The sequence below is a fragment of the Mytilus edulis genome, chromosome 6 (assembly GCF_963676685.1).
Source record: "Mytilus edulis chromosome 6, xbMytEdul2.2, whole genome shotgun sequence".
Lineage (NCBI taxonomy): Eukaryota > Metazoa > Mollusca > Bivalvia > Mytilida > Mytilidae > Mytilus > Mytilus edulis.
In genome coordinates, this window is record NC_092349.1 from 46,384,344 (window position 1) to 46,410,420 (window position 26,077).

Consider the following 26,077-nt stretch of genomic DNA (forward strand, 5'->3'; position numbering starts at 1 on the left):
ACGCAGCTCTGATACTTAATGAACTAATTGCGGAGGCGCAAGACATGCACAGGCCATTATATGTTGCCTTTCTTGACGCCCAGAAGGCTTTCGACTTAGTTTGGCACAGCTCATTACTACGAAAGCTACATCAAAGTGGTATTGAAAGTGACTCATGGCTGATGTTCAAAGAATGGTATAAAGATTTAACATCTCAAATCAAATGGGAAGGTGAACTATCAAAGGTATTCTCTGAGCATCAAGGGGTACGTCAAGGTGGTGTTACCTCCCCTGCAGCATATAAACTTTTTATTAACCCAATGTTGGACCATATAGAGACTCAGAATCTAGGAAGTTATATTGGACCAATTTATTGTGGCACACCAACAGTAGCAGATGATGTGTGTCTGGTGTCAAACAACCCGGAGGATCTGCAAGCAATGCTTGACATACAAGGGGATTATGCAAACAAAGAACATTATTGTATAAGTAAAACAAGATCATCTGTGGTTCAATTTTAATGACAAAGTTTGGCACAAAGAATGTTAGCAACGCAAGGATCAGTGCTGCTAGAAAAGCAACATATGCGTTAATGGGAGCTGGCCTCCACGGTCTGAACGGTTTAAACCTCACTGTATCCATCCATATCATCCGTATATTTATAATTCCAAGACTTATACATGGACTTGAAGTAGTTAGATTAATGATTAGTGATATAAAAGCTCTGTCATCTTATTTCAAACAACTATTAAAACGTATTCAGCATCTACCAGAAAGAACAGCTGACTCAGCAACTTATCTTTTGTCTGGCCAGATGCCAATAGAAGCAGAAATTGATAAAAGAACATTAACTTTATTCGGAAATATTATATAAGAAATCCAAATACAGTGGAGTTTAAACTAGCACAGAGACAGTTAGCTATCAAGGACAGAAACTCAAAAAGCTGGTTCACTTATGTGCAACAGTTATTGGAGAAATATAATCTTCCCTGTTCGTCAGTACTTCTACAAGAACCACCAGGAAAATTCTCATGGAAAAACTTAGTATATAAGGCTGTAAAAACATATTGGACTAACAAAATACATTCGGATGCCCGTGAAAAATCTTCTCTACAATATATAAATTTTGAACAATTAACCTTTGATAATCCACATCTTGTATGGAAAAGTGCAAAATTTGAATATTTCTCAATCCAGAGGGCAGGTATCAAATGCAGACTTATGTTAGACACTTATTTACTTCAAATCCATAAACAAAAATTTAATAAGTATGAAGTAGACTCAACCTGTTTATTATGTCAAAATGGTGCTGAGGATAGGAAACATTTTCTAATTCAATGTGTTGCTCTGGACAGTATAAGAAGTCCATTTTTGAAAACACTACATGAAAAAACCACTGAGGTAGTAAAAGATGTGAATCTCACTGATGCAATTTTTGAACAGTCAGATAAGTTGTTGTCGTTGATTCTTGACTGTACAGGATATCAAGTAATTCCTCCATCTCGACAAGAAGAATTTGAGGCCGTGAGCAGAGGCCTGTGCTTTGCATTACACATTGCAAGAAGTGATAGGATTAAGTCATTACAATAACTGTGGTCATAGCAGTGGTGCAATATAGTGTCACAGGGTGACAGGAACATTGATTATTAAACTGCAACATATATAGTGAAAGCAGAATGCAATTTAGTGTCACAGGGTGACAGGAACATTTATGTTTAATTGTATAGTGAGAGTATACATATGATAACCGTGAGAGTGACGGAGGATTAATGATCTCATTAGAGGAATTAAAATAATAATAATTTTAATTCTAGGATCTATATCTATATCTTATTTTAATAAAAAGTAGCTCCCCAGACGATTAGGTGGTGTTTCAGTCCAAAATTGAAGAACAGTAGTGGACTTATTACGTTGTATAAACAACGGTTCTCCAAGATAGTGGAGGAATACTACAAAAACAGAACAGAACAGTTGGTATGTCGGTTTTAAAAGCTCTTCAGAGCTTATGTTTGTAACTGCTATGCTTATACCGACTCTAAATAAAGCTTTATGTCCTATGTCTGATAATTTTAAGAACCCATAAACTGATTTTATACACAATTATGATGTGCTCCTTAATCGGAGCGATATACACGCAAATTCATATAAACATACATTGAGTTTCTCTCCCCTATATTTATATCCCTTGCTATGGACGCAGAAATCAAAAGACCCGCTAAACGAAAATCAGAAGAAAAATCTTCCAAATTACTTCATGTTGCATTGCCCAGATCGGTGTCGGATTGGAAAACATATGATTTGAGTCTTTTGCATATTTATTATGCCGAGGATTTCTTAGATGAGCCTTATGATGTGTTATCAAAAATACCAACGCTTGTCGAACTTAATAGATTTCAAAAAGAATATATTCAAGAAGCCAACCATTTCCTCAAATTCGAGGCATCCGTTGAAAAATTACAATTTCATGGTCCGTTGATCAAATCTTCAATCACGCAACTCTATGTTGAATTGGAAAAACAACCAGAAAAGTAATTATCATCATGTGATGACTGATGTGTTTTCGTACTATTAACAATTTTCACTCCTTACGGTTTTCACTGTTGAGTTTTTATTCAGGTGTTTACTCAAATTTGAAAAGCATGTCAGGCTATCGAATGATTTCATGTATCTAGTTTTTTTGTCAAGGCTGTCTACGATTTTTAACTGTTTCCGATTACTTTGCGATTTTCGTATGTAAAAAAAAACAGCGTCTTATGTTTTTGTATGAATTTAAAATTGGATCAGTTCATGGACAGGAAATGACTATATAATCCGGAAATTAGTATTTTATAAAGTCCTGGTTCTGGTGATCGCTTGAATCATAATAAAGGTTATTCAATACTTTTCAGTACTAGAAATAAATAGTAAATAGTTTTAGGTTGGTGTTTCATGTACTGAAATTGTTACATTTTTATTTATTTCCGATTGACACTTTGTTTCTACAAAAGACATTATTTTTTTAAAACAAAATGCAGTTTTAAAAATTTATAGGGTTTAAATGTAAAAAGTTAAGACTGTTTTCATCTTCGTGTATCAAGGATGTATAAAAAGAATTGTCAATAAAATATTGAATAAATGGATTTTGAACAGCCATTTTATATAAGAACCATGGTAATTTTAACGCACTTGTTTGTAATAAAAATGACAAAAAAAAACCACATGAGTCACATGTCTTGAAGATCAAATGTCAGGCAGGCAGACGATATCTATATATAGCTATACTTCATGTAACTCCTCAGAATATTGCTCAGCAACTTTTCTAGTGAGGCATTTTTTTGGCATTAGATAAAAATGGCTAATCTGGTTAGTTTTATTAAATTTGTTCTAGCGTCTTTTAAAACGACTTAGAATATGTTTTGAAGATGTCAAGTTGTAGTGTTGTTGTTGTTCCTAATATAGAAACCGAAAAACACGTCACAATATACCCGTGTGAAATAGAAACCGATGAAATATGGATGATAAGCATGATAAGAAAACATATGACATACGAAAACATACATGTATGACACCACAATACCCTTCTGTCCTCATTTGGCATTGTTCAGTCCATATCCCATAATCTGTTATAAGAACTCTGTATTTCGGTGATACCTGGAAAGACAGAATGACACCATCATTATCCTAATAACACTTTAACCCTCTTGCTGGCAGTGGTGTTTTAAGGGTGCATTTCTGCCAGAAAATACGACAGATGTCCAACAATTATGTCATTCGATATATACGATGTCACGCCAAAATAACCATTACATTTTGAATCCATCACAGAAAATATAAAACTGTTTATAACCTTTTGTCTTTTATTTGAAAATGATACAGAAAGAGGAGAAGCTTGTTTTAATCATTTAATTAAACATGGACATGTGCAGTCTTCACGATGAACTATTAAATCTACAGGCCTGGAGCTCAATTTTTGAAAATTTTTAGTTAGATTCTGTTGGCCTGTAGATATGATTTTTACAGGCCCGAGAGCAATTTTCCTAGCCTGGGCTGCCACTCAGCGTGAAGACTGCATGTGTCCCTCTGGCACAGTCCGTGTGGACACATGTGTCCCTCTGGCAGCAAGAGGGTTAAATTTAAATTTTAGCACATATTGATGACTTAAACATTGATTAATAAATAATATTGCACGTGATAAGTGTGTTACAATATTTTCTCCACTTAAAACAGTGAAATTGAATTGTAATTCTAACAGCACGAACACCTAAATCGAAATACATTTTTACCATGTTTACTTGACGATTTTTTCAAATTATTAAAATTTAACTGTTGAGAGTGAAGAAATATAATAATACAAAAGTTTAATAGTGGAACCTGTTTCTTTTATAATTGTTATCCTTCCTTTTCAACATGTTCAAAGATTTGCAGATATTTGTGTTCTTTATAGATATAAAATGTATATACTTGTTACAAATGTACTGTCTTGTAAGAAGATGTGGTATGAGTGCCAATGAGACAACTCTCCATCCAAGTCACAATTTGTAAAAATTAAACCATTATACATTTGTAAGTCGAAGTACAGACTTTAAACAGAGCCTTCAAAGTTGGCTCACACCAAACAACAAGCTATAAACATGATAAATGTATGAAGGTCCCCAAAAAATGACTAGTGTTAAACTATTCAAACAGGAAAACCAACGGTAAATATATATTTTAAAAAGATAGTGAATGTGTAGTTAACTGTTAATTTATATACATTGTACCTTAACTGAATGTTGGTTTTTTTTACAGTTCAAAGTGAACATTCTTTTCTTTTATTGTAGGCTTGTAACCTTTAAAGTAAAAAGATTTATAATGGCACTTGATCGTCTTTTAGAAGATGTTCAGCATGCCTTCAGGAGTTTCAAGCCATATGAGGGATTATTTACTCAGTTTGTTAGTGCTTTTGCTGAGTTATGCTGTTTGGAAGCAGTGTAAGTAATTAAATGGGACAGTTAATACAATGTTCAGAATGTACTGGTCGTCATTTCTACCAAAACTGTCAGACTTCTTATACACCTGTAGGTCTTTGCATGGCCCTTGATGAGGAGATTTGACTTTTTTTGCAATTTAGAATAAATGGCTTAAGCATGAAGGCGAAATGATAAATCAACAAGAATGTGACCATAGTACACAGATGCCCCAATCATGCTATCATTTTCTATGTTCATGATCAATGGACTGTGAAATTGGGGTAAAACCTCTTATTTTGCATTAAAATTAGAAAGATACTATCATAAAGAACATGTGTACTGAGTATCAAGTTGATCACATGTTGATAGGACTTCAACTTCATTAAAAACTATCTTGACCAAAAATTTTAACCTGAAACGGGACAGACAGACAGACAAATCGAAGAACAGACACACAGACCAGATAACATAATGCCCATAAATGGGGAATGAAAAGTTATCTTGGTAGTGGTGTAACATAACACATTTGTTTGTATTAATTTCTGTTTTATTTGTCAGTGTATGTGTTAATTTATTATGTGCACTCATCATTATCTTCTCTAAGCATGCAACTTTATTCTTATGTGCATTTACCACGTACAAGTTTAACTAAGGAAACTTATAGAAAGCAATAATTGAACCCTCTCATTTTATACATGTATGCCAAACCTTCAAATTATTAGACATAATAACCCAATTTACAGTATTTTTTTAACCACAGATTACTGTTCTGACTGGAATAATTAATTGATTTTTTTTAGAACATTTATACTGACTTTTACTCAGTTTTTACATTGATAATAAAAAATACTTCATATTTACCATGTAGTAAATTGGATCCTATTTCAATTTCGAATGTATTGTAAAATGATTTCATTTATGGATTTATAATCATTGTATATTATGATACCCTTAGTTAGTTCTATATACAATTCTTAGCTACATATATAAAAATAGATAAAATTAAGAATTTTAACAATTAAGAAAAAAAAAGGGAAAAACATAACTCTCTTTTAACATATTACAAGGTTAAAATTTTGCTGTTGTTCTATGCTGCAACCAACACTTTGTAACTCTTTAATAAATTCTTTTTGGCAGAAAGTGTGGGAAAGTACAAGAAACAACTTGGCACAATCTAGCAAACTGTACTGTGATATCTGAGCCAGACTTAAGATTTTTTAAATCTGGACTTGAACAAAAGAAGACAGATAACATGGTGACAGTGTTAGAGGTATGTTTGAATTTTTATTTGTTTTCATCTAAGTTATGACGCCATTTTTTTAAGCATCAGTAGTTTTACCAAAACTTTTCATTTTACAATATAGCAGTAGAACTACCATACAGTCACATGATACAGGTAGATATTTACTTCTGTGTACATTCAGAAATGCTGGCATGGATCTGTTATTGCAATTATTAAATAATTTACAAAATTGTGAGGTTATTTATTGCAAATTCTAATAATACTCCATACAACATGTATAAAATTAACAAATATATTTGCTATCATAATTAAAAATAACAGTTTTTGTTGAGTCTGCATCTTTTGTTGCAAAAGCAAGACTAAGCGATCCAACAATTTGGCAACAGCGTCCACAAATATATACGTGTATATATTCACTCTGTGGTTAAAAGTTTTTGAAATTTTAACAACTTTCTGAAAATATCCTGGATTTTTACCAAACTTGGAAAGAATCTTATTGATGATCATAAGATAATATTCAGAAGTAAATTTTGGTAAAAAAATCTAGTTTTTCGGTATTCAACATATAAATGGACTTTGTTTTTCTGCCAGTTAACATTATCTTTTTTGCAGTTTTCACTTGCACATTTTGCAATGATGATAAATAACTTCAATAAAAAAATTCTTCATTAAAGTTTTACTCATGTATACATGTCATATTTGCCATTGAGAAAAGATATGATTTGAATTAGAATTGTTCTTTGATAATTAATTGAACTGGAAGAAATGTATTATTGAGGTGTAACCATTATTCAGATTTGAAATTTGATAAACACACATTTGATTTACTGATATATATTTAAGAAAGCTGTATGACAGTTAAACATTTTAAAATAAATTAGAAAGTGCTTACACAGATTCAGCTGCCTAAATTTACAATTATTTATTTATTTTTTTACAAGTATTATCGTTCATATAGATATACTAAGTTGATTTCCGTTGCTTTATCATGTTTATGGATCTTATATAATTGTTCAATATTTATGAAAGTCAATAATTTTAAGCTTATCTCCAACTTATTTTATTGTTTATCAGATAACTTCCTCAAATAACCAGGTCAAATCTAAATAGTTCATCAAAGAATAAACCCGGAAACAGATTTTGACTCTATTGGCCATCATTTTTACTATGTTTATATTTAGAAATGCAAATAAATTTAACATTTTTACTATGTTTATATTTAGAAATGCAAATAAATTTAACATTTTTACTATGTTTATATTTAGAAATGCAAATAATTAAAATAATTTTATGCAAATTTTTCCATATTTTCTATGATTATTAATTCAATGATTCTTTATTAAAAGAGAGTTAATGAAGAACAGATTCTGTCTTTTTCAACTTTAAATATTTATTTGTCAAGGGAAATTTCAGTAGCTGTTAAAGGTAATGCCAAAGATTTGAAAAAACTACAATTTTTTGGTGTATTTGTATTGATTTCCATAGGACTGCATTATGAAAAAAATATCTCATTATATAATTAGGCACCATACTTATAATTTTGAGCGTCTCACACGCTTTTCCACTTCATATTACTCAAATCAAAATGCTAATATGCAAAATAATTTATCTATTTATTAATTTAAAATTAATAACTTTTGTATTGGAACTTTTATTTAAAATAAGGAAGTAAAATTCAAGAAAGTGTCCTTACATTTATATACAATAATTATGGAAAAAAAATATGAAAAATTGAATATCCTTAGAAAAATACATTCTAAGAACCATTTAACTTTTAAAACATTTAAATATTATCACACAATGGCCTTAAAATTCAAATAATTATTAAATAATTAAATTGGTGTATATAATTGTAGGCCTCAAGAAACAGCAGACATAGCCACAGTAGAAATCAACAGGTATAATAGTATAAAATCTTTCACATCAAGTTCTGCATAAAACACCTATGCATGACAGAAAAAAACCCTGCAACAGTTCAAAAATTTACATGTAGCACAGACATATGATTATAACAGCAGCTCATGCTTGGGAGTACATGCCTGTAGTGTTGCACTTTCTACTTTTTACCAATACAGCACAATCAAATTATCCTTAGAAATAAAAAGTATATATTGGGTATCCATCAATGATACAAAATCAGCACATGTGCAGCAATGCAAAAAAAACAACAACGCTTTCATTGCTGTTTCTTCATTTCAATATCAGTTTGTCCTTGCTTTGACATGAAAAAATTTAAACAATTCAATTCTGAAAACTAACAGCCTAATTTAAACCAAAACAATTGACCAAAAACCAAATATGACAGACATGAACAATGGACACTGAACTACTGATAAAGGCTCATGACATTAAATGCCTGTCATGATTTATAAACATGATAAAGGTCGACAATAGTGGCTACACAGTGACTATATTAAAAATTATGGTTACCTGCAAAGAATGCTTTAGTTATTATGTCAGTCATAGATTTACAGGTCAGAATTGATGATTCTTGAATTTTATTTTAGGAATGTATTACAAAATTAACAAAAATTGAAGGGACTGAATATATTTTTACAGGACTTGTCCTGTCTGTCATGTATTAATTTCGAGGAACTGCAATCATGGCTATGTCACTTAATTAGATATGAAAGAGGTTAAATGGTCTTTTATCTTTAAATTAAAAACAATTATCATGATTTATTTTACATTTTGAATTAAATATTTCTAGGTTAACAACACAATACAAGTTAGAAAATTAAGAAGAAGATCAAGAGAACCTTCACCTGATATTTACTTTCCGGATGAATCAAGTTCTAGTTCATCTGGTACATGTTCATGGCCAACGGATGGTGAACAAGAAGCTGTTCGCCCTCTTATAGAAAGAATTGCTAATAATAGAGTTCTTGGACAACATGGTGGTGAGCTGCTTTTAGATCTGAAAAGATACCAAGAATCAACAACAGAATCACAATTGACCATGCCAGGCATGATTATTGACAAGACAAAGGTAAACTTCTGTAACAAAAAATAGTTGTTGTTACACAACTGTTTGAGGTTAGGGGCGGGGTTTGGCCATAACAAACTAGTTTGACCCCAGCCACATTCTGTATGTGCCTACATGCGAAGTACGGAGCCTGTGATTCAGCGGTTGATGTTTGTTACTATATATCATATTTTTTCATTCATTATTTTGTACATTAATCTGACCATTAGTTGTCTCATTTAAGGTTTGTCATTTAGGGGCCCAGGTCTTTTATAGCTGTCTATACATGTACATATATTATATGGTATTGATTTCACTCATTGTTGAAGGAGGTTAGATAACCTATAGTTAGCTATCATACCACATCGTATTTATATATTATCTTAAATAAATGTGCTGGGACTTCAGTAACAAAGTGGTTCAAGTAGTTTATCAACAAAGATCACTTGTCAACACTGAGGTGAGTTCTAAATGGGAAAACAGAAAGTTTGTTTGTCTCTGATCTGATGGCTCTCTCCAGCTGGCACTCAAGCTTCCTCTACCACTAAAAATGTTTCGACTTCAGTCAATAGTGCTAAAAGTGACATTCAACACAGTTTTTCAACTTTATTCCATTTGATTCTGCCTTCTGTTTTTAAAAGATGTTATAATGTGCATAGCTATGTAAAAGAGAGGCGAAAGATATCAGTGGAAAGTCTAGCTCATAAATTAAAAATAAACTGACAAAGCCATGGCTAAAAAAGAAAAAGTCAAACAGATATATAAAAGTACACAAGACACAACGTAGAAAACTGAAGTCTAAGCGACACAAACCCCACTAAAAACTTGGGGTGATCTCACGATAGGTGCTCCAGAAGGGTAAGTAGATCCTTCATGGTACCCCCATCATGTTATTTCAAACCTGGTGGTCACTTTCATCATAAGCATTTACATTTTTAACCATGTTGATGAAACTGATTTTCATTTACAATTAACAAAATTCTAAAACATAAATAATTTCTTTCTTTAGAAAAGAGTTAAAAGCATTAATTTTACTCCTGGTATTTGTTAATGAAGAGTGTGAACCAAAACATTCAGATTTTTTGCAAAACTAAGTTTGTAAATTCATCAGAACATGATGAAATTGCCTTTATTTTTTGCCCATTTATTGCATTAAAAGCATTATAGTCCTTTCTAAATCGCTCGTGAAACATTGTTTTTATGCCCCCTAGCATAGGGGGCATTAAGGTTTACCCTTGTCCATCTGCAAGTTGGTATGTTCGTATGTTCCAAAGTTGGTTTCTGTTCTCTAACTGCAGTTTACCTTAACCAAATATATATAACTTATACACAATGCTTTTTACCCCATAATTACAAATCAAGATTAATTTTGGTAGTGTCACTTTTACTGTTCTGGAGTTATACCCTTTTACAAGTGGAAAAATTGCTGAATTTTTCATTTCTGTTAGACTTTAACTTAAGTTTGTCTCAACCAAATTTTATGAAACTTATAAACTTATGCTCTTCAATTTTGTACTTTATTTGGCTTTGATTTGAGTGTCTCTAATGGGTCTTTTGTTGAAAAAATGATCTGGCAAATTACAAAATATCAATCCTGGTATCTATGATAATTTTATATATACAATACGTATAACAACAAAACACAGATCATTTACAAATTTTGGTAGCGTCACTTTCACCGTTCTTCAGTTATGTATAAAAAATGATTGCCAATGAGATAACTCTCCACAAGAAATCAAATGACACAGATATTAACACTGTACAGCTTTCAACCATGAGCTATTAGTTGCTTTTAGTTCTAGATACTGTGGATTCATTTATTTTCGTGGGTACACTTTTTTTATTAAGGAAAACATTTTCAGAAATATTAAAATTAGTGGTTTTGCCAAAATCTGTATTTTAACCTATAGAAAAACTGTCATTCATTGATCATTTAATTTCGTGATTCACCTGGTTCCATGAATTCCAAGAAAATTGGTATCCAATATATAATGATGAATCCACAGTATTTTGTTGGAGGAAAAATTGTAACTGTGTAATATATTTTTTATGCCCTATTTGTGGGCATTATGTTTTCTGGTCTGTGCATCTGTTCCTCTGTTCAAGCTTCTGGCCTGCTTCAGGTTAAAGTTTTTGTTCAAGGTAGTATTTGATGAAATTGTAGTCCACATGTTCCCTATGACATGTATGATATGATCTTTCTAATTTTGAAGCCAAATTAGAATTTTTTTTTTACTTTTTCATGGTCAACTGAACATAGAAAATGATAGTGCGGATGGGGCATCCGTGTACTATGGACACATTCTTGTTGTTTAAGACATAAACTGTATGGCGTTCAATAATGAGCAAAGCCCATACTGCATATAGTCAGCTATAAAAGTTTGAAATCACAAATTATTAACTATTCAAACGAAAAAACTAACAGCCTAATTAATGTTTCTTTATAACCTTATATGATATGCATCTAAAATTCTTCTACATTGTTCAACTTTTTTTATACTTATAAATCATTTTGTTAAGAAACAATGAAGTTAATAAACATGATAAACAATAGTTTTTTTCAATTGAATTTCGATTGATATATGGACCATAATTTGCTATTTGGCTCCGTTTCCTATAACTATAGAAAAGTGATAAAATTTGAATTACTGTAAGAAAAGTTGTAACTACTTCTAAAGATGCCATTATTTTTATTAACATACAAGTGTATGCTACTCTTCCCTAGAAAAAAAATTGAAATATACGAATTTCAAAGATTCTAGAACCGTATTTTTGTGTCGTTTCTCGCGTTACTTTTTGCTTCCAAAGAGCATAACGCTGACTGATTTATAGATAATCGTCACCGGCAAATTCGTAACTTTTGCTTTCAAATAACAAAGAACATTTAAGACCAATAAGAATAGTGAGAAGAAAATGCTGAGAACTATAAGTATTTATGTAGCAGATGTAAGAACAGTGACGTGATTTTTGTGTCCGATTTCGTAACGCAAATTTTAGATGATGTAATCTGCTTTGTTGTAATAGAATTCTTAAAAACAATATGCAAATATGAACTCTCGCGAGATGTTCAAACAGGTAAATCAGAGATGATTTACATTCTTGTTTTGATCTTCGTAATAATTAAGTAAGAAAATGACGTTATCGTTATGCGTTACATTTCACACGAAACAGAAGTCCAGTTATTTATTAAAATTGTTTTTGTCCTTAAGTTCTAATCATTTCCGGTCATACGTGAAACATGTGACTAACATGTGATCACGCCCTTACAGCCGGACATACGATATACTAGTTCTAAACATTGTTTTTGTTTCCAACGGGATGTTAGCAAACATAATCTGTAGACTTGTTTCGACTTGTTTAAAAAAGGAAAATACAATTTTCAAAGAGATTGCGCCGGGGGTCTATTATTATTCCTATGTGCATAATGTTACATACGATCTTGTGTGAAAATAAATGCCCAATGACTTGACAAAATCGATTTCAAATTTGACCGACGTTTAAACACACTACGTTTCCCAATAACGATGAAAAGGGTCCTTGGAAAATTCAATCGAAATTACGTCTCTTCCCAAGTCAAAGTGAACTGCAGTTCTTTAGCAGTTAATTAGCATTCACAGTTCCCACTTGACAGCAGTTATTTGGCAGTTTATTAGCATTCACAGTTACCAAATATAAGGCAATGATTAATTTGCATAAAGGCATTCCAATAGCATTCCATAGCTGTTTCTTAGCAGTTTATTTAGCCTTCACAGTTCTTTGGCAGTTATTTTTAACGAAAAATTTAAATGAGATCTGAATATTCATGAGAACTGCTATAATAACAGCTATCAAATAATGAATATTCATGAGAACTGCTATAATAACAGCTGTCAATAATGAATATTCATGCCAACTGCTAAGTTTTACATCCTAATATGGTTTTATAAACTGCTAATAACTGCAGTGGAATGCTATCAGATCTGCCAAAAGTTGCAATACAAAGGCGACACATGAATACTGGTAATCAATATACAGTGTACAAGATATGAAAGCAAAAATTATTAAAATTCTAATATTTTACTGTAAGTCTTATGTGAAATTTCAAAAAGTTGTACTTAAACTTATATATTTGTAATTAGAGCAGTAACTATACAATCTAATAACAGACTTAATTTTAAGGGAATTTAAAAAAAAAAAAAGAGTAGCACTTACTTTAGCTGGTCTTAGACCCTTTATTAATTATATTAGTGGCCGTAATGATATAGGAACAATTAAAAATGCACTTTGATTATCAAAACTTTTAAAAAAGCAACTTATTTAAGAGCTATTACTGCTAAGAGGCTTATCACTACCTTGACTAAGTGATTTTTTAAATAAGAAGTTATTTCATTGTTATCATTATTTTATTACCAAACATGCCAAATGTACTGTTTTTATTCTATTAAATATGGACCAAAAGAGAAGTCTCTTTTGGAATTTTAAACAAATAAATTCTTGATACATGTAATATATATTATGTTTCTTTTTTCTGAAACAAACTAAAGTAAAATTATATATTATAAATTAATTTCATTAAATTGATTGTTTGGACAATTTTAACCAATCAGCTATTTGCAGTCTAGGTTTACCTATGAATTCCCTCCCCCTTTTTTCAACTCTCGAATATGATTAGATTTGTCTTTTTTTAACAAAATAATAGATTAAAATAATCATATCTATTTTTTTCAAATAACATCTTGAACTGTAAGTATATATATGCTAGTATTCTAATACAATCCTGTCAACATCAGATATTCTTTTAAAGTAAACAACTATCCCCCCTTTTTGTGGGATTTCTGTATGATTTCTGTTTCCCCCAACAAAGTTATGTCAGAATATACACAAGCATTAACTGTAACTTTCAACTTACTGTACTGCAGGTGTGTAAAAGTATTCAATTCATCCAAAATTAAGCTTATAAATGACAAAAATACAGTTTTTCACTAGCAAGTATTTCCACACAACATGGAGCCAAAATGCACATTTGAAAATGATCAAATTATCTTCAAATAAATGTTTAACTTCAAGCTGAAAACATAGCCAGATCCAAGCATTTTTATAACAAAGATTAATAGGTCAACTGCTATCGAACTGCTGTCATAACTGTTGTCCTGACTGCTAAGAGGAATGCTAAGATGAATGCTAAGACGAATGCTAAGTCGAATGCTAAGATGAATGCTAAGACGAATGCTAAGCCGAATGCTAAGAAATGGTGAAATGTGGCAGTTTTTCAAACTGCTATTAGATTGAATGCTTAGAACAGCTAAAGGACTGCTAAAAATATGAAGAACTGGCAAATAACAGCTAAAAAACAGCTAATAATAGCAGTTCAGTTTGACTTGGGTTATCATGGTGCCGATGTTCGTTCGATTGATTTTGCTTCAGCAGTAAATATTACTGGATATTTTAGGTGAATAAAGATAATTAAATGAAAAATGCATGTTAATATACCGTTACACTAGGAATGTACAAAGTTGGTAACTTTGTCACAATTTTTAATTATTTTTTTTTATTCATGTTCTGCAAACACTTTTCAGAAACGCAATAAACTTGTCAAAGGAAAAGTAAACTTTTACCAGGCATGACTTGAAAGGAAGTACTTTATTGATTTTAGCCCACTAAAGTAGGTTAAAATGTGGAAACCATGTAGATGGTGTACAGGTCACAAATATCACATGGTGCCTATTTTAAAGATTTAAATTCCAAGTTAAAAGTTTTTTTCTTTACTGGATTTAAAGAATTTTACATTGCCAATGATTTGGAATAAATTTTATATAACTGGAATTTCAAAACCAAATATAAATATATTTTTTTGGCCAAAACATCAAGATACAACGATTATGGTATCCTGTATCAATGAAGAAAATATGGAAAATTCTGAATAAATTGTACTAATTGTTTTCAAAACAAGCACATATTTAGGAGTTTTATAATACTGTTACATTTAAGATGGATTTTAAGAAAAAGTATACTGTTCAGATTATTTTAAGCAGATTTTGCAATAAAATAAAACTAAAAAAATGCTTTTGGTTTCTTATGGTTTCCTGTCACGTTTAAAAAAAACTTTAATATTACATTGAAAATAGATTTTAAATATTAACATGAAGCAAGTAACACTAGTAATGGTGTTTATTTATGCCTTTTGAATTATATTGTGCAAAATAAAGAAAATAAAGATTGGTTTCCTGTTTGGTTTCCTGTCACGTAAACGGTGAATCAAAATGTATTAATTTTTTCTCGAAAAACTCAATTGTTCCATTCATACTATTCTAACACCAACACAACCCACAAAATAAAAGTTAAAATTTTAGAACTTATAAAAAAGGATACAAAAAGAAACCAAAGGCCGAATACCAAATTATGGTCCATATGGTAATATAGGAAAGGAAATAAATTTAATTTTATACTATACAGTGGGTGAGATGGAAAGATTGTTTTAAAAGTGTTTGATAATTTTATGTACTGTTTAATCTATAATTTCAGGTAATTTTCACAGTGCTTGTTATGTCAAGAACTCATCTGGACAAACTGAAAAATAATCAACTCCTCCTAAATGATGACAGAGCAGTAATCTACTATTCTAAGCCTTTAGATATTTTGTCAGAAGAATCAAGATCCGTTTTGATAGAAAACTTTGTGAGACTTAACAATGTATAATACACTTTCAAAATTAAAGTGTTTTAAAAAGCCTTGCCAGTGTGACCAGAAGTCATGCATAGTGTCATCTGAAAGTTGGTATATTTCTAATATTTAGATTTAAGCAGTATCATCAATTTCTGTTAGACTCATGAAAGTAATGGCAATTGTTTAAAAAAAAATGATTTTGTCAAAAGTGGAAATACTCTCTTTTTTGCAGTTACATTTTATTCTTGTTGATTTTTGATTTATTATTATATATTATAGTTTATTATTAATCTATCAATTTTCACAATATTTACTATAACTTGAAAACTATAACAGGTGTACCCAGCATTTCATTGTTTAATTTTAATTCATGTACCTGTTAAAATTTTTACAATTTCATTTAAATTTCTATGAGGATAATTTTTCATGTTCAAATGTGTCTTGCACTTCAAAATTAATGATTTGTAATTGTATTTTTTTGGTATTAGTTACATGTATACCACAGTTCACTTATTAAGATTCAGTTATTGTAGTGTATTTGGTATCTTAGATTCTGTAAGTTATAGTCAAATATATTTGGTTAATGGAATGATAATATGGTGTACATGTATGACTGGCAGGTTTTATGACCTTGACCTCATTTTCACGGTTCATAAGACATTGTTAAGATTTTGTGGTTCATTTTACTTTTCAGATACTACAAGTTATTATGGGCACTTTATTTAGTGAATGTTATGATAGTAAGGTATATATGTCTGGTAAATAAACATTCTGACAGACTGGTATCATGTGACCTTGACTTCATTTGCACTAGTACTGTTAATTGGACATTGTTTTGTTTTTATTCATTGACGAAATCTGTCTGCCCATCTGTAAAATTTGAATTTTGGGATCATTTTCAAAGAGTTTTCTGTAAGTAGGGATATCTGTGATCACTTAATAAAATAGTTCTAGTTGATAGCTAGATACTGGCTGTCACAAAGTGAACCAGAGAATGTAATTGAATCAAATATAACAATATCTCTGTAATCATTTAAAAAACATGGGTTCCATATTTAATACTACTGTTTTTTAATTCAGGTAGGTGTTTCAACTAGGGAATTATCAAAGCAGGCCATAATTTTTTATGTTATATTGTTGATCATTCATTTGATCTTCGAAAGACATTTTGTAATTGTATGTGTGTTAATCATTAATTGTCTATAGAACAAGGTTAATTTTTCAAGTGCCAATCATCAGGATTGCCTCAACTATAAATATGCAAAGTATGTGAAATTGAAGATGAATTTCACTATTTGTTTAAATTATTTTTTTCTCAAATGAAAGAAAAAGGCTTTTGCCTTGTAATTTGTGTTAAAAAAAAACAACCTACAACTATTGTAATGTAAAGCAATGTGATTTTTAACCGGATTTTTGTGACAAAAATGTCGGTTATTGATTTGGGAATGTACGGCGGGCGGGAGGTCGCGCTGGCGGCAATCAAATGTTGTCCGTGCATTAACTCATGAACCATTCAACCAATGCTTTTAAAATTTTAATATGTTGTTACTGACAACTAAATGAAGGTCAAGTTCTATAATGGCGATTTGGACTTTTACCGTTCAGGAGTTATGGTTCTTGAAAGATTGAAAAATGGAGTGTTCAATCGTGTCCGTGCATTTACGCATGAACTGTACTACCAAAGCTTCCTAAATTTTAATATGTTGTTACTGATGACAAAATAGAGGTCAAGTTCAATAATGACGATTTTGACTTTTACCGTTTAGGAGTTATGGTTCTTGAAAGATCGTAAAATGGTGTTTCCATTCACATTGTTGCATTTACTCACGAACCATTCAATCTATGCTTTTCAAATTTTAATATGTTGATATTTGACAAAATGAAGGTCAAATTTGATATGACGATTTTCACTTTCACCAATCATCAGTAATGGTTCTTGTGATATTGCCAGGACACAAATAAATGTTAATAAATCCGGTTTGCTGTCGTTGTGACAGCCTCTTGTTTTTATATGTTCTGATGACTGCAATTGACTTGTCAACCTTGCTAAATTTTATAAAATGTTCTTTCCGCTTTAAAGATTTATTTTCAACTTCAAAATCAATAAATTATGCACTTATGATCATTGCATACATAACTATGTCAATTCATTCATTATTGTTTTGTATATATGTTATTGTTGTTATAACTGTTTATATTCACATACCCTTAATTGGGTCTTAAAATTTTAAAGTTTCAGATATTGAATGTGTTTGACCCCCCTCCCCCCAAACTGAAAGTTGGCGAACAAATTGTTTAACTCTCTCTATGTCCTTCCATCCTTCCTTCCATACGTCTGTCCCATTATGGGTATATAGTTATTTGTCATAACTCCTACAGTTTGAATCCTAGAAAGTATGTGTTCAGGGTTTTGATTTCATTAATGTTTGCTCTTTTGGGAGATAGTTGAACATTGTAAATTTTGGAGTATATACATACATAAGGGGTGCATTAATATTGTGTATCTGGATAATTTCTCCTACAGTTGAATGCTGGGGAATTTCACTGTGCTGGCTGGTTGTACATATATTCAAGGTGTGCATGTGGTCAGGGTTTTGATTTTTAATACTATTTGCTCTTTTGGAGATAGTTGAACTTTGTCATTTTTGGGAGTATTTACTCATATAAGAGGACTTTCTACAGTGAACCATAAACCTATATGTGTTCCCATGCACAACTTTATGTATTTTAAAATTAAAATAATTTGAGGGTTATGGTACCCACAGTTTCGAAATTCAGGATAAAAAAGGGACCAACAACTAGCATTATTTCTAGTTTCTGGACAATAACTTGTGTGTAGGTGTATGGATCTCTCTGAAATTGTACTTCAAAAGAGCAAGCATATTTCTAGTTTCCAGACAATAACTTGTGTTTAAGTGTGTGGATCTCCCTGAAATTGTACCACACGGTTCCATATCACAATGGGAAAGATGGGATTCATTTGAGGGAGATTTCTCATAACTTCTAGAAATTCAGGGCCAAAAACAAGCATTTGTCTATTTTTCCAGACAATAATTTGTGTTCATGTGTATTGATCTCTCTAAAATTGTTCTGCAAGGTATCATTCCACAAAGCGAAGACAGAGATGGAGTTTAGAGGTAATTACTCAAAAGTGGATTAAAAAAAATGGGATTTTTTTTTCCATATTTTTTTTTTTTTTTAATTTTCCATTTTCCCATTAATTATTTGTGAATTATATATCACAGCAAAACAATACTGATATGGCAGAAGAAACACACCAAACATGATGTGTAAATTAGTGTATTAGATATTGTGCATTAGCAAGTAATCTTCAATTGCATAGTGTTGCACAATATCAATAAATCTTCAATTGCACAGTATTGTACAATAGCAAGAAGTCTTCAATTGCACAGTATTGTGCAGCATCACAATATTGCACAATATCACATTATTGGGCGATATCACAATATTGCGTGATATCACAATATTGCGCAATAGCAAGAAATCTTCAATTGAAATTTAATACAAATTATTTAACCCATTTCAAATTTTTAGATTTTTCACCACATTTATTTTGTGTCTGAAACCTATATTATGTCAAACATTTGATCATAATCCAAATTCAGACAGTATCAAGCTTGAATATCTTGTCAAAACTTTCACCAAATGTTCAGGGTTTAACCTCTGCGTTCGTATCAGGCTGTGCTCAGCGAAAATTTTTATTATCTTATTATATACTATAGTTCAACTTAAGAAAATATTTTATTTGACTATTATTTCAAAAAAATATTGCTAGCTTAGGTTTTAATTTATGCAAATAATGCCAATTCTTGAGTACCACGACAAAAAAATGGCATTCTGATATCTGATCAAAAATCTGTATAAAATTATTCCTAAATTGCAATAATACTCACATTTTTGTTAATTTTAATAATTTCACACAATAATTTCTGAATTTATAGTTGCTGTATTGCTAATTTTTATTCCCCCGCCAAAGTGAAGTTTTACCCTTGTCCCAAAGTTGGTTTCTGTTCTCTAACTTTAGTTTGTTTCAACCAAATGTTATGAAACTTATACATAATGCTTATTACCATGACATACATATCAAGTTTGAATGTTGGTGGTGTCAATTTTACCGTAATTGAGTTATACCTGTTAACTAATGAAAAAAATCCGGAATTTTTCGTTTATGTTCTCTACCTTAAGTTAAAGCACTACATGTAACCAAATGCTACGTGATTTATACACAATACTTATCACCACAAAACTCAGATCAAGTGCACGTTTGGGTAGCGTCACTAGTACTTTTACATTTCTTCAGTTATATACCTTTCTTACCTTATATGATATGCAAGCGGGGGCATCACCTGTGTTGCATATTTATAATATTGTCGATGCCGGTAAAATATCCATTTTTGTCAAGCCTGCAACTTTTGTTGCAGAAAGCTCGACATAGGGATAGTGATCCGGCGTCGGCGGCATTAGCTAACTTCTTAAAAGCTTTATATTCTAGAAGGTGCAAGACCTGGATGCTTCATACTTTGTATTTAGATGCCTCATGTTACGAAGTTTCCGTCAGTCACATGTCCAATGTCCTTGACCTCATTTTCATGGTTCAGTGACCACTTGAAAAATAAGTTCAGATTTTTTGTAATGTTGAATTCTCTCTTATTATAAGTAATAGGATAATTATCTTTGGTATGTGCGTACCTTGCAAGGTCCTCATGCCCGTCAGACAGTTTTCACTTGACCTCGACCTCATTTCATGGATCAGTGAACAAGGTTAAGTTTTGGTGGTCAAGTCCATATCTCAGATACTATAAGCAATAGGTCTAGTATATTTGGTGTATGGAAGGACTGTAAGGTGTACATGTCCAACTGGCAGGTTTCATCTGACCTTGACCTCATTTTCAATGGTTATAGTTAAGTTTTTGTGTTTTGGTCTGTTTTTCTCATACTTTATGCAATAGGTCTACTATATTTGTTGTATGGAATGATTGTAAGGTGTACATGTCTAGCGGGCAAAGGTCATCTGACCTTGACCTCATTTTCATGGTTCAGTGGTCAAAGTTATGTTTTTGAGTTTTGGTCTTTTTATCTAATACTATAAGCCCTAGGTCAACTATATTTGGTGTATAGAAATATTTTATGATCTATATGTCAGTGGCGCAGGTTTTATTTGACCTTGACCTCCTTTTCACGGTTCATTGATCAGTGTTAAGTTTTTGTGTTTTGGTCTTTTTCTTAAACTATAAGTAATAGGTCAACTATAATTGTTGTATGGAAGCATTGTTAGCTGTATATGTCTGCCTGGCATGGTTCATCTGACCTTAAGCTTGACCTCATTCTCATGGTTCATCGGTCTTTATTTAGTTATCTTGGTTAATGTTTAGTTTATGTGACAGTTGTAATAAAGCTTTATACTTAGGACTATCAACATAATATCAATGATTAATAAAGAAGGCGAGACATTTCAGCGTGTGCACTCTTGTTGTAGGAATATGTTATTTTGTTGCCTTGAATATAACATTTTGATATGGGCAAAAGTAAAGTCCAGGATCATGATGAACTTTCCTTTTGTTGTCATTCAAAGCTTTGCTCCCCATATTCGATTATGGGCATTGATTTCTACCATCAGAATTATCAATATAAGGTGGGGTAATTTTTTTAATTTTGCTTTATCAATTGTAAAACTAGGCGGAAATAAAGTAATTGTTTTGTACTAGGATAAACGAACAACAACTGCCTTCAGATCTGTGGTGAGTTGGACCGTTCTATAAAACGCTGTTCTTCACAATAACTGCTGATCCTCAAGTACCATGCTTACCTTCTGTCGCCAAAATACTATGCATGATATATCCTTTTTTTTTTAAATGTAAGTGAATTTCTTAAAGTCAAACAACAACCGGTTAGAAAGACTGAATTTAAAGTGTTAACTAAGTTTAATTTTTGTAGAAGGTTCGGTTTCTACAGGCAACATTCTGAATAAAGGCAGCAGTAGTATAACGTTGTAAACGTCAAACATCGATTGAGAGAAAACAGATCAGGGTTACACACTGAAAGTAAAAGTGTCAACATCATTGGCCAGGTCATGCGAGTAGAATTGTGACTGAATGAACAGCAACTTTCCAGGTATACGATGGTTGGTTTGTTTGAAACGATAATATAATTTGAAATAGAAGTTTTGGTTACCGATGTTTCTTTCTGATTTAATTACAATATTTTGTTTCACTTTAAAATGAACAGGACAGTCTCTACTTGTAAATGATGAAAAATTGAATATACCACATTTTTCACATTTCGAATATTAAAAGTTGTTCCCATGTCTCTCGTCAGAATATTTGAAACAGTTCTGCCTACCATGCTATTGTTTTGTTCCATGACAAGTTAAGCATCGATTTGGATTTGTCAACCCTTCATTCCGAAGCATCTCAATAAGAAAGATGAAGGAGACGTTGAAGTTCTAAAGGTCAAAAGATATGTATTCAAATTTGTTATACTCTTTTTTGAATAGAAATCTAACATTAGTTAAATTTAAATTTCTTCCACAGTAATGTCAGCAAGATGTTTTCTTCTGTCTCGAATATTTTTATGACTTCGTTACTTCTGACCTATGAATTATTTAGTCCTACGTAGGGATTTTTCCTGTAAGAACCGGTCGATGGGGCTTATTAATCAAAATTGCCATAGATTGTTATTAAGTGGCGGCCTGTCTTAAGGAAGATGATAAAAGGAGAGTAACTCCACTTTGTTTTATTATGATTGATAGTTTGTTGGATGAAATATACAGGAAGGACAATTCTTGACTCAACCAAAGTCCCAGTTATTTGATTATTTCGTTCTCTCATGTGAAGTGTCATTCAATCTGTACATATCTACTGACCAAAAATTCTTTACAGAAAATTGAATGGAACAAAACAGGTTACATTTTGGTCACTTTATTTGTGATAAATGAAAACATGTTGATAAATAATAATTGACAATATAAGCTTTCTAATTAAAGGGAACACCATTTTATATATATCATTTATGTGTTTTAGTATTTATAGGCATAGCAAGTGAAGGTATTTATTCAGAATACTAATGTACTTGTATTACTGCATGAACGAGTTTGAACATATGCCCTTTCTTATGCCCCAATATGGTATATATAAATATTCTTTCACAAAAAGTGGAAATTTCGAAGTATATTTTTGGAAAAAGAAATCCCCTTTTTGTTTGCCAAAACTAATGTTGTGTTCTTAACAATTTTTTATTTCCTTATTGGTAAAATGAAAGATAAATAGGTAAGTCCTTAAACTTTATAATTACGGGAAGAACAAAATAACACTAGTTACATAAAAACATGAACTATGATAAGATGCCGCTGTCCACTTTTTCTAGGCTAATCGATGTGTCTGAACATCAAACGTTTCTTTACTTCAGCAATTAATGAAATATAGCTTTTATTTTTACACTTCATAAAATTCCTATAGCGGCATGGCTGTGACTGTTCAGGAGTGTGCACTGAATGCTAGAAAATAGTTACTTTCAGTATCAGTTTATTTCAAATGGGTATAATGCACTTATATACTGGATGATTTATACGATATATTAGGAAAAACAGTAGTTTTGTAGAGCCCTTACTTTAAGTTTTCATTTCACAAACTAAATTCACATGTTAGATATAAACATAAGTAGACATGATATGGTTGCCAATGAGACCAAAAGTAGATATAAGTAATAACAGGTCATTGCTTAGCCTTCAAGAATGAGTTTATCCCATACCGTATATGTAACTATTCAAGACACCAACATTATCAAAAATGAAAAATAAAAATAAAAGGCCAGATGTAGGTTTAAACAATATTCCAATAAAAAAAAATGATCGACCTCGAAGAAGGTTTTTCACAGGGATACAAAACTGTATTTTCATACACAGGAGATGCAATACATTACAATTAATGTTCCATTTTCATAGGTATGTTTTACAAATTTTCCCTTTTCTGAAACTACATTGAGAAATGTTTCCAAGCTTCAAGGAAATGATGTTAAAATAAAGTGACAATTGTTTATAACTTTATTGAAAAGCACTCCACGCCCATAGGGCCAATGACTTAACACATTATACGTGATAGACATTTTACATATAAACAGTGAAAATAAACAATGCAGACACTTTGTACTATAGTCCTCGTCTCTCTTTACATATTAAAAGATTCAAATAAAATCAAGAACTCCCTGCCCTCAGTCTTAATGACTTTTTTTAAAAAGGAGCCTAATTTGCAAGTGTCTTGTTTTGTTTCAGGATTGAGGATATGTTTTAATATCTAAATCCTTTTAGTTTTTATATTTATTATTTTTTAAATTGTTCATTTATTTTACATTACACAAAGAAATGAAACTCATCATCTAGTACATTACAATGTGTACATAGTCTTAAATCTCTTGGAATGTTCCAGTATCTACCAGTTTCTATAAATAAACAGTGGTAACTTAATCGCAATTTACAAATTATTTGTCTATGTTTAAAGTTTTGGTAAAGTAGGTATGGTTCAAAAAGAGGGACGAAAGATATCAGAGGGACAGTCAAACTCATAAATCGAAAATAAACTGACAACGCCATGGCTAAAAATGAAAAGGACAAACAGACAAACAATAGTACACATGACACAACATAGAAAACTAAAGAATAAACAACACGAACCCCACCAAAAACTAGGGGTGATCTCAGGTGCCCCGGAAGGGTAAGCAGATCCTGCTCCACATGTGGCACCCGTCGTGTTGCTTATGAGATAACAAATCCCTTAAATAGTCTAATTCGGTAGGTCACATTCATGAAGGGGAAGGTCATTGTAGTTACGACATAAGGAACATATCCGATAACATTTGTGAAACGGTTATTCCATAAATGTCAACCAACTCGTGATGGCGTCCGTAAAATTTACGAAGGGATGATTTCAACTTTACCATTTGGAACTCAAAGTTGTAGCTTTTTTTTTAAGTTGGAGCTTACTATTCTCTTGTAAATTTAATATTTTATCATTATATAAACTTCATAGGAGTTTTCTAAGTTCTATTTGTATATTACTTTTATCCTTATTTTGGTAAACAATTTCTAAATCATTTTGACTTCTGACATGATTAACACAGGACAACCAAGAATAAATACCTGAATTATGGAAAGTTTTTGCCAAATTTAGTGTTTCTTTCATTAAGTGGCTAGTTTCTTCCCTTAAAAGTCTATCATGAAAAAAGAGTTTGTCTTTTTATAAAGCTATTAATAGGGTAGCGCTGCCTAATTCAGATCGAACAGCTACCCGGTATAATACAAGAGCATTTCTTAACTCCTAAAATTAACTTATTAAATTTATCTAGTACTATATCCGGTGGACTTTTGTCAATGATATTAAGAGTTCGTCACTATCTACTTTTTTATTATTTTTATCTCCTCTTATTAAAGCTATACAAAAGGATGAGTATGCATCCATATACCATATTTCACTGTTATAAGTTAATATTGATCACACAGTAACTCTGTAAGGGACGCTCACATAGATATTCCTGGAAAAATGAGTTCCAGCTTACTTTCGCATATTTGAACTCAACAAGAAAATGAAGCATTATGATATTTGAAAATTCGAAACACGTCGTTTGATCCCCTGTCTTCTTTTGAAAGTATTGCACTTGATTTCCCGATATACCTACTGTATATGAACGAACCGTTTTGTGTAAATGACAATCACAAGATATATTGGTCATCCCTGGATCACGTTAAATTTCACTCTTCATTCCGGCCGATCTAAATTATTCTCGTCGCGAACTTGCATGCCATTATTTCACTGGTCAGGCACGATATGAACGCAGCTGATAAATTAATAAACTGTTAACTCCATGTTCTGTCCTCTTTGATCCTCCAATGTAATGTTTACAAGTTGTTTATCAAAGTAGGTTGACAACAATAGTGAAATTTCATAGGATATATTTAAAGGTGTGAATGCTTAAAAATAACTCAATAGTACAGGTACATATTACATTTTAAATTATTGATTTAATCTGAAATTCTACACCTGAAAAAACGAAACATATCTATGTTCAATTTTAATATTTTTTAAAAAAAAGAAACAGTTTTTGGACTGGTGTAATATCAAATAATAGATAAGTACGTTAAATTGATCCTCCAAATACAATGTATCAGCAAAATCAATACATTCAATTAAATATATTTAATGATATACATTTAAGCACGAGGAATACATTGTGGATTAACTTCTATTTTAAAAAAAATTATTCATGGTTGCTTAACGTCATATAAGCTCAAACCCGCTATATTGCGGCGAG

The 26,077-nt window shown here is 31.4% G+C and overlaps 1 protein-coding gene across 1 annotated transcript; it reads left to right on the plus strand.

The window, feature by feature from the left end:
* Window positions 1–2,159: 2,159 nt before the first annotated feature.
* LOC139527784 (uncharacterized) lies at window positions 2,160–17,995 on the plus strand. The gene is made up of 6 exons (XM_071323458.1): window positions 2,160–2,507; window positions 4,779–4,928; window positions 6,045–6,177; window positions 8,007–8,048; window positions 8,861–9,139; window positions 15,617–17,995. The coding sequence occupies exons 1-6, from the start codon at window positions 2,170–2,172 to the stop codon at window positions 15,788–15,790; spliced, it is 1,116 nt and encodes a 371-aa protein (XP_071179559.1). The 5' UTR covers window positions 2,160–2,169; the 3' UTR covers window positions 15,791–17,995.
* Window positions 17,996–26,077: the final 8,082 nt, after the last annotated feature.

Bases quoted from the DNA above. Each gene is read 5' to 3' on its own strand.
- LOC139527784 (XM_071323458.1), top strand. From the start codon at position 2,170: ATGGACGCAGAAATCAAAAGACCCGCTAAACGAAAATCAGAAGAAAAA. The intron at 2,508-4,778 runs GTAATTATCATC...CTTTTATTGTAG, and splicing joins TTGGAAAAACAACCAGAAAA to GCTTGTAACCTTTAAAGTAA. The intron at 8,049-8,860 runs GTATAATAGTAT...AAATATTTCTAG, and splicing joins GCCACAGTAGAAATCAACAG to GTTAACAACACAATACAAGT.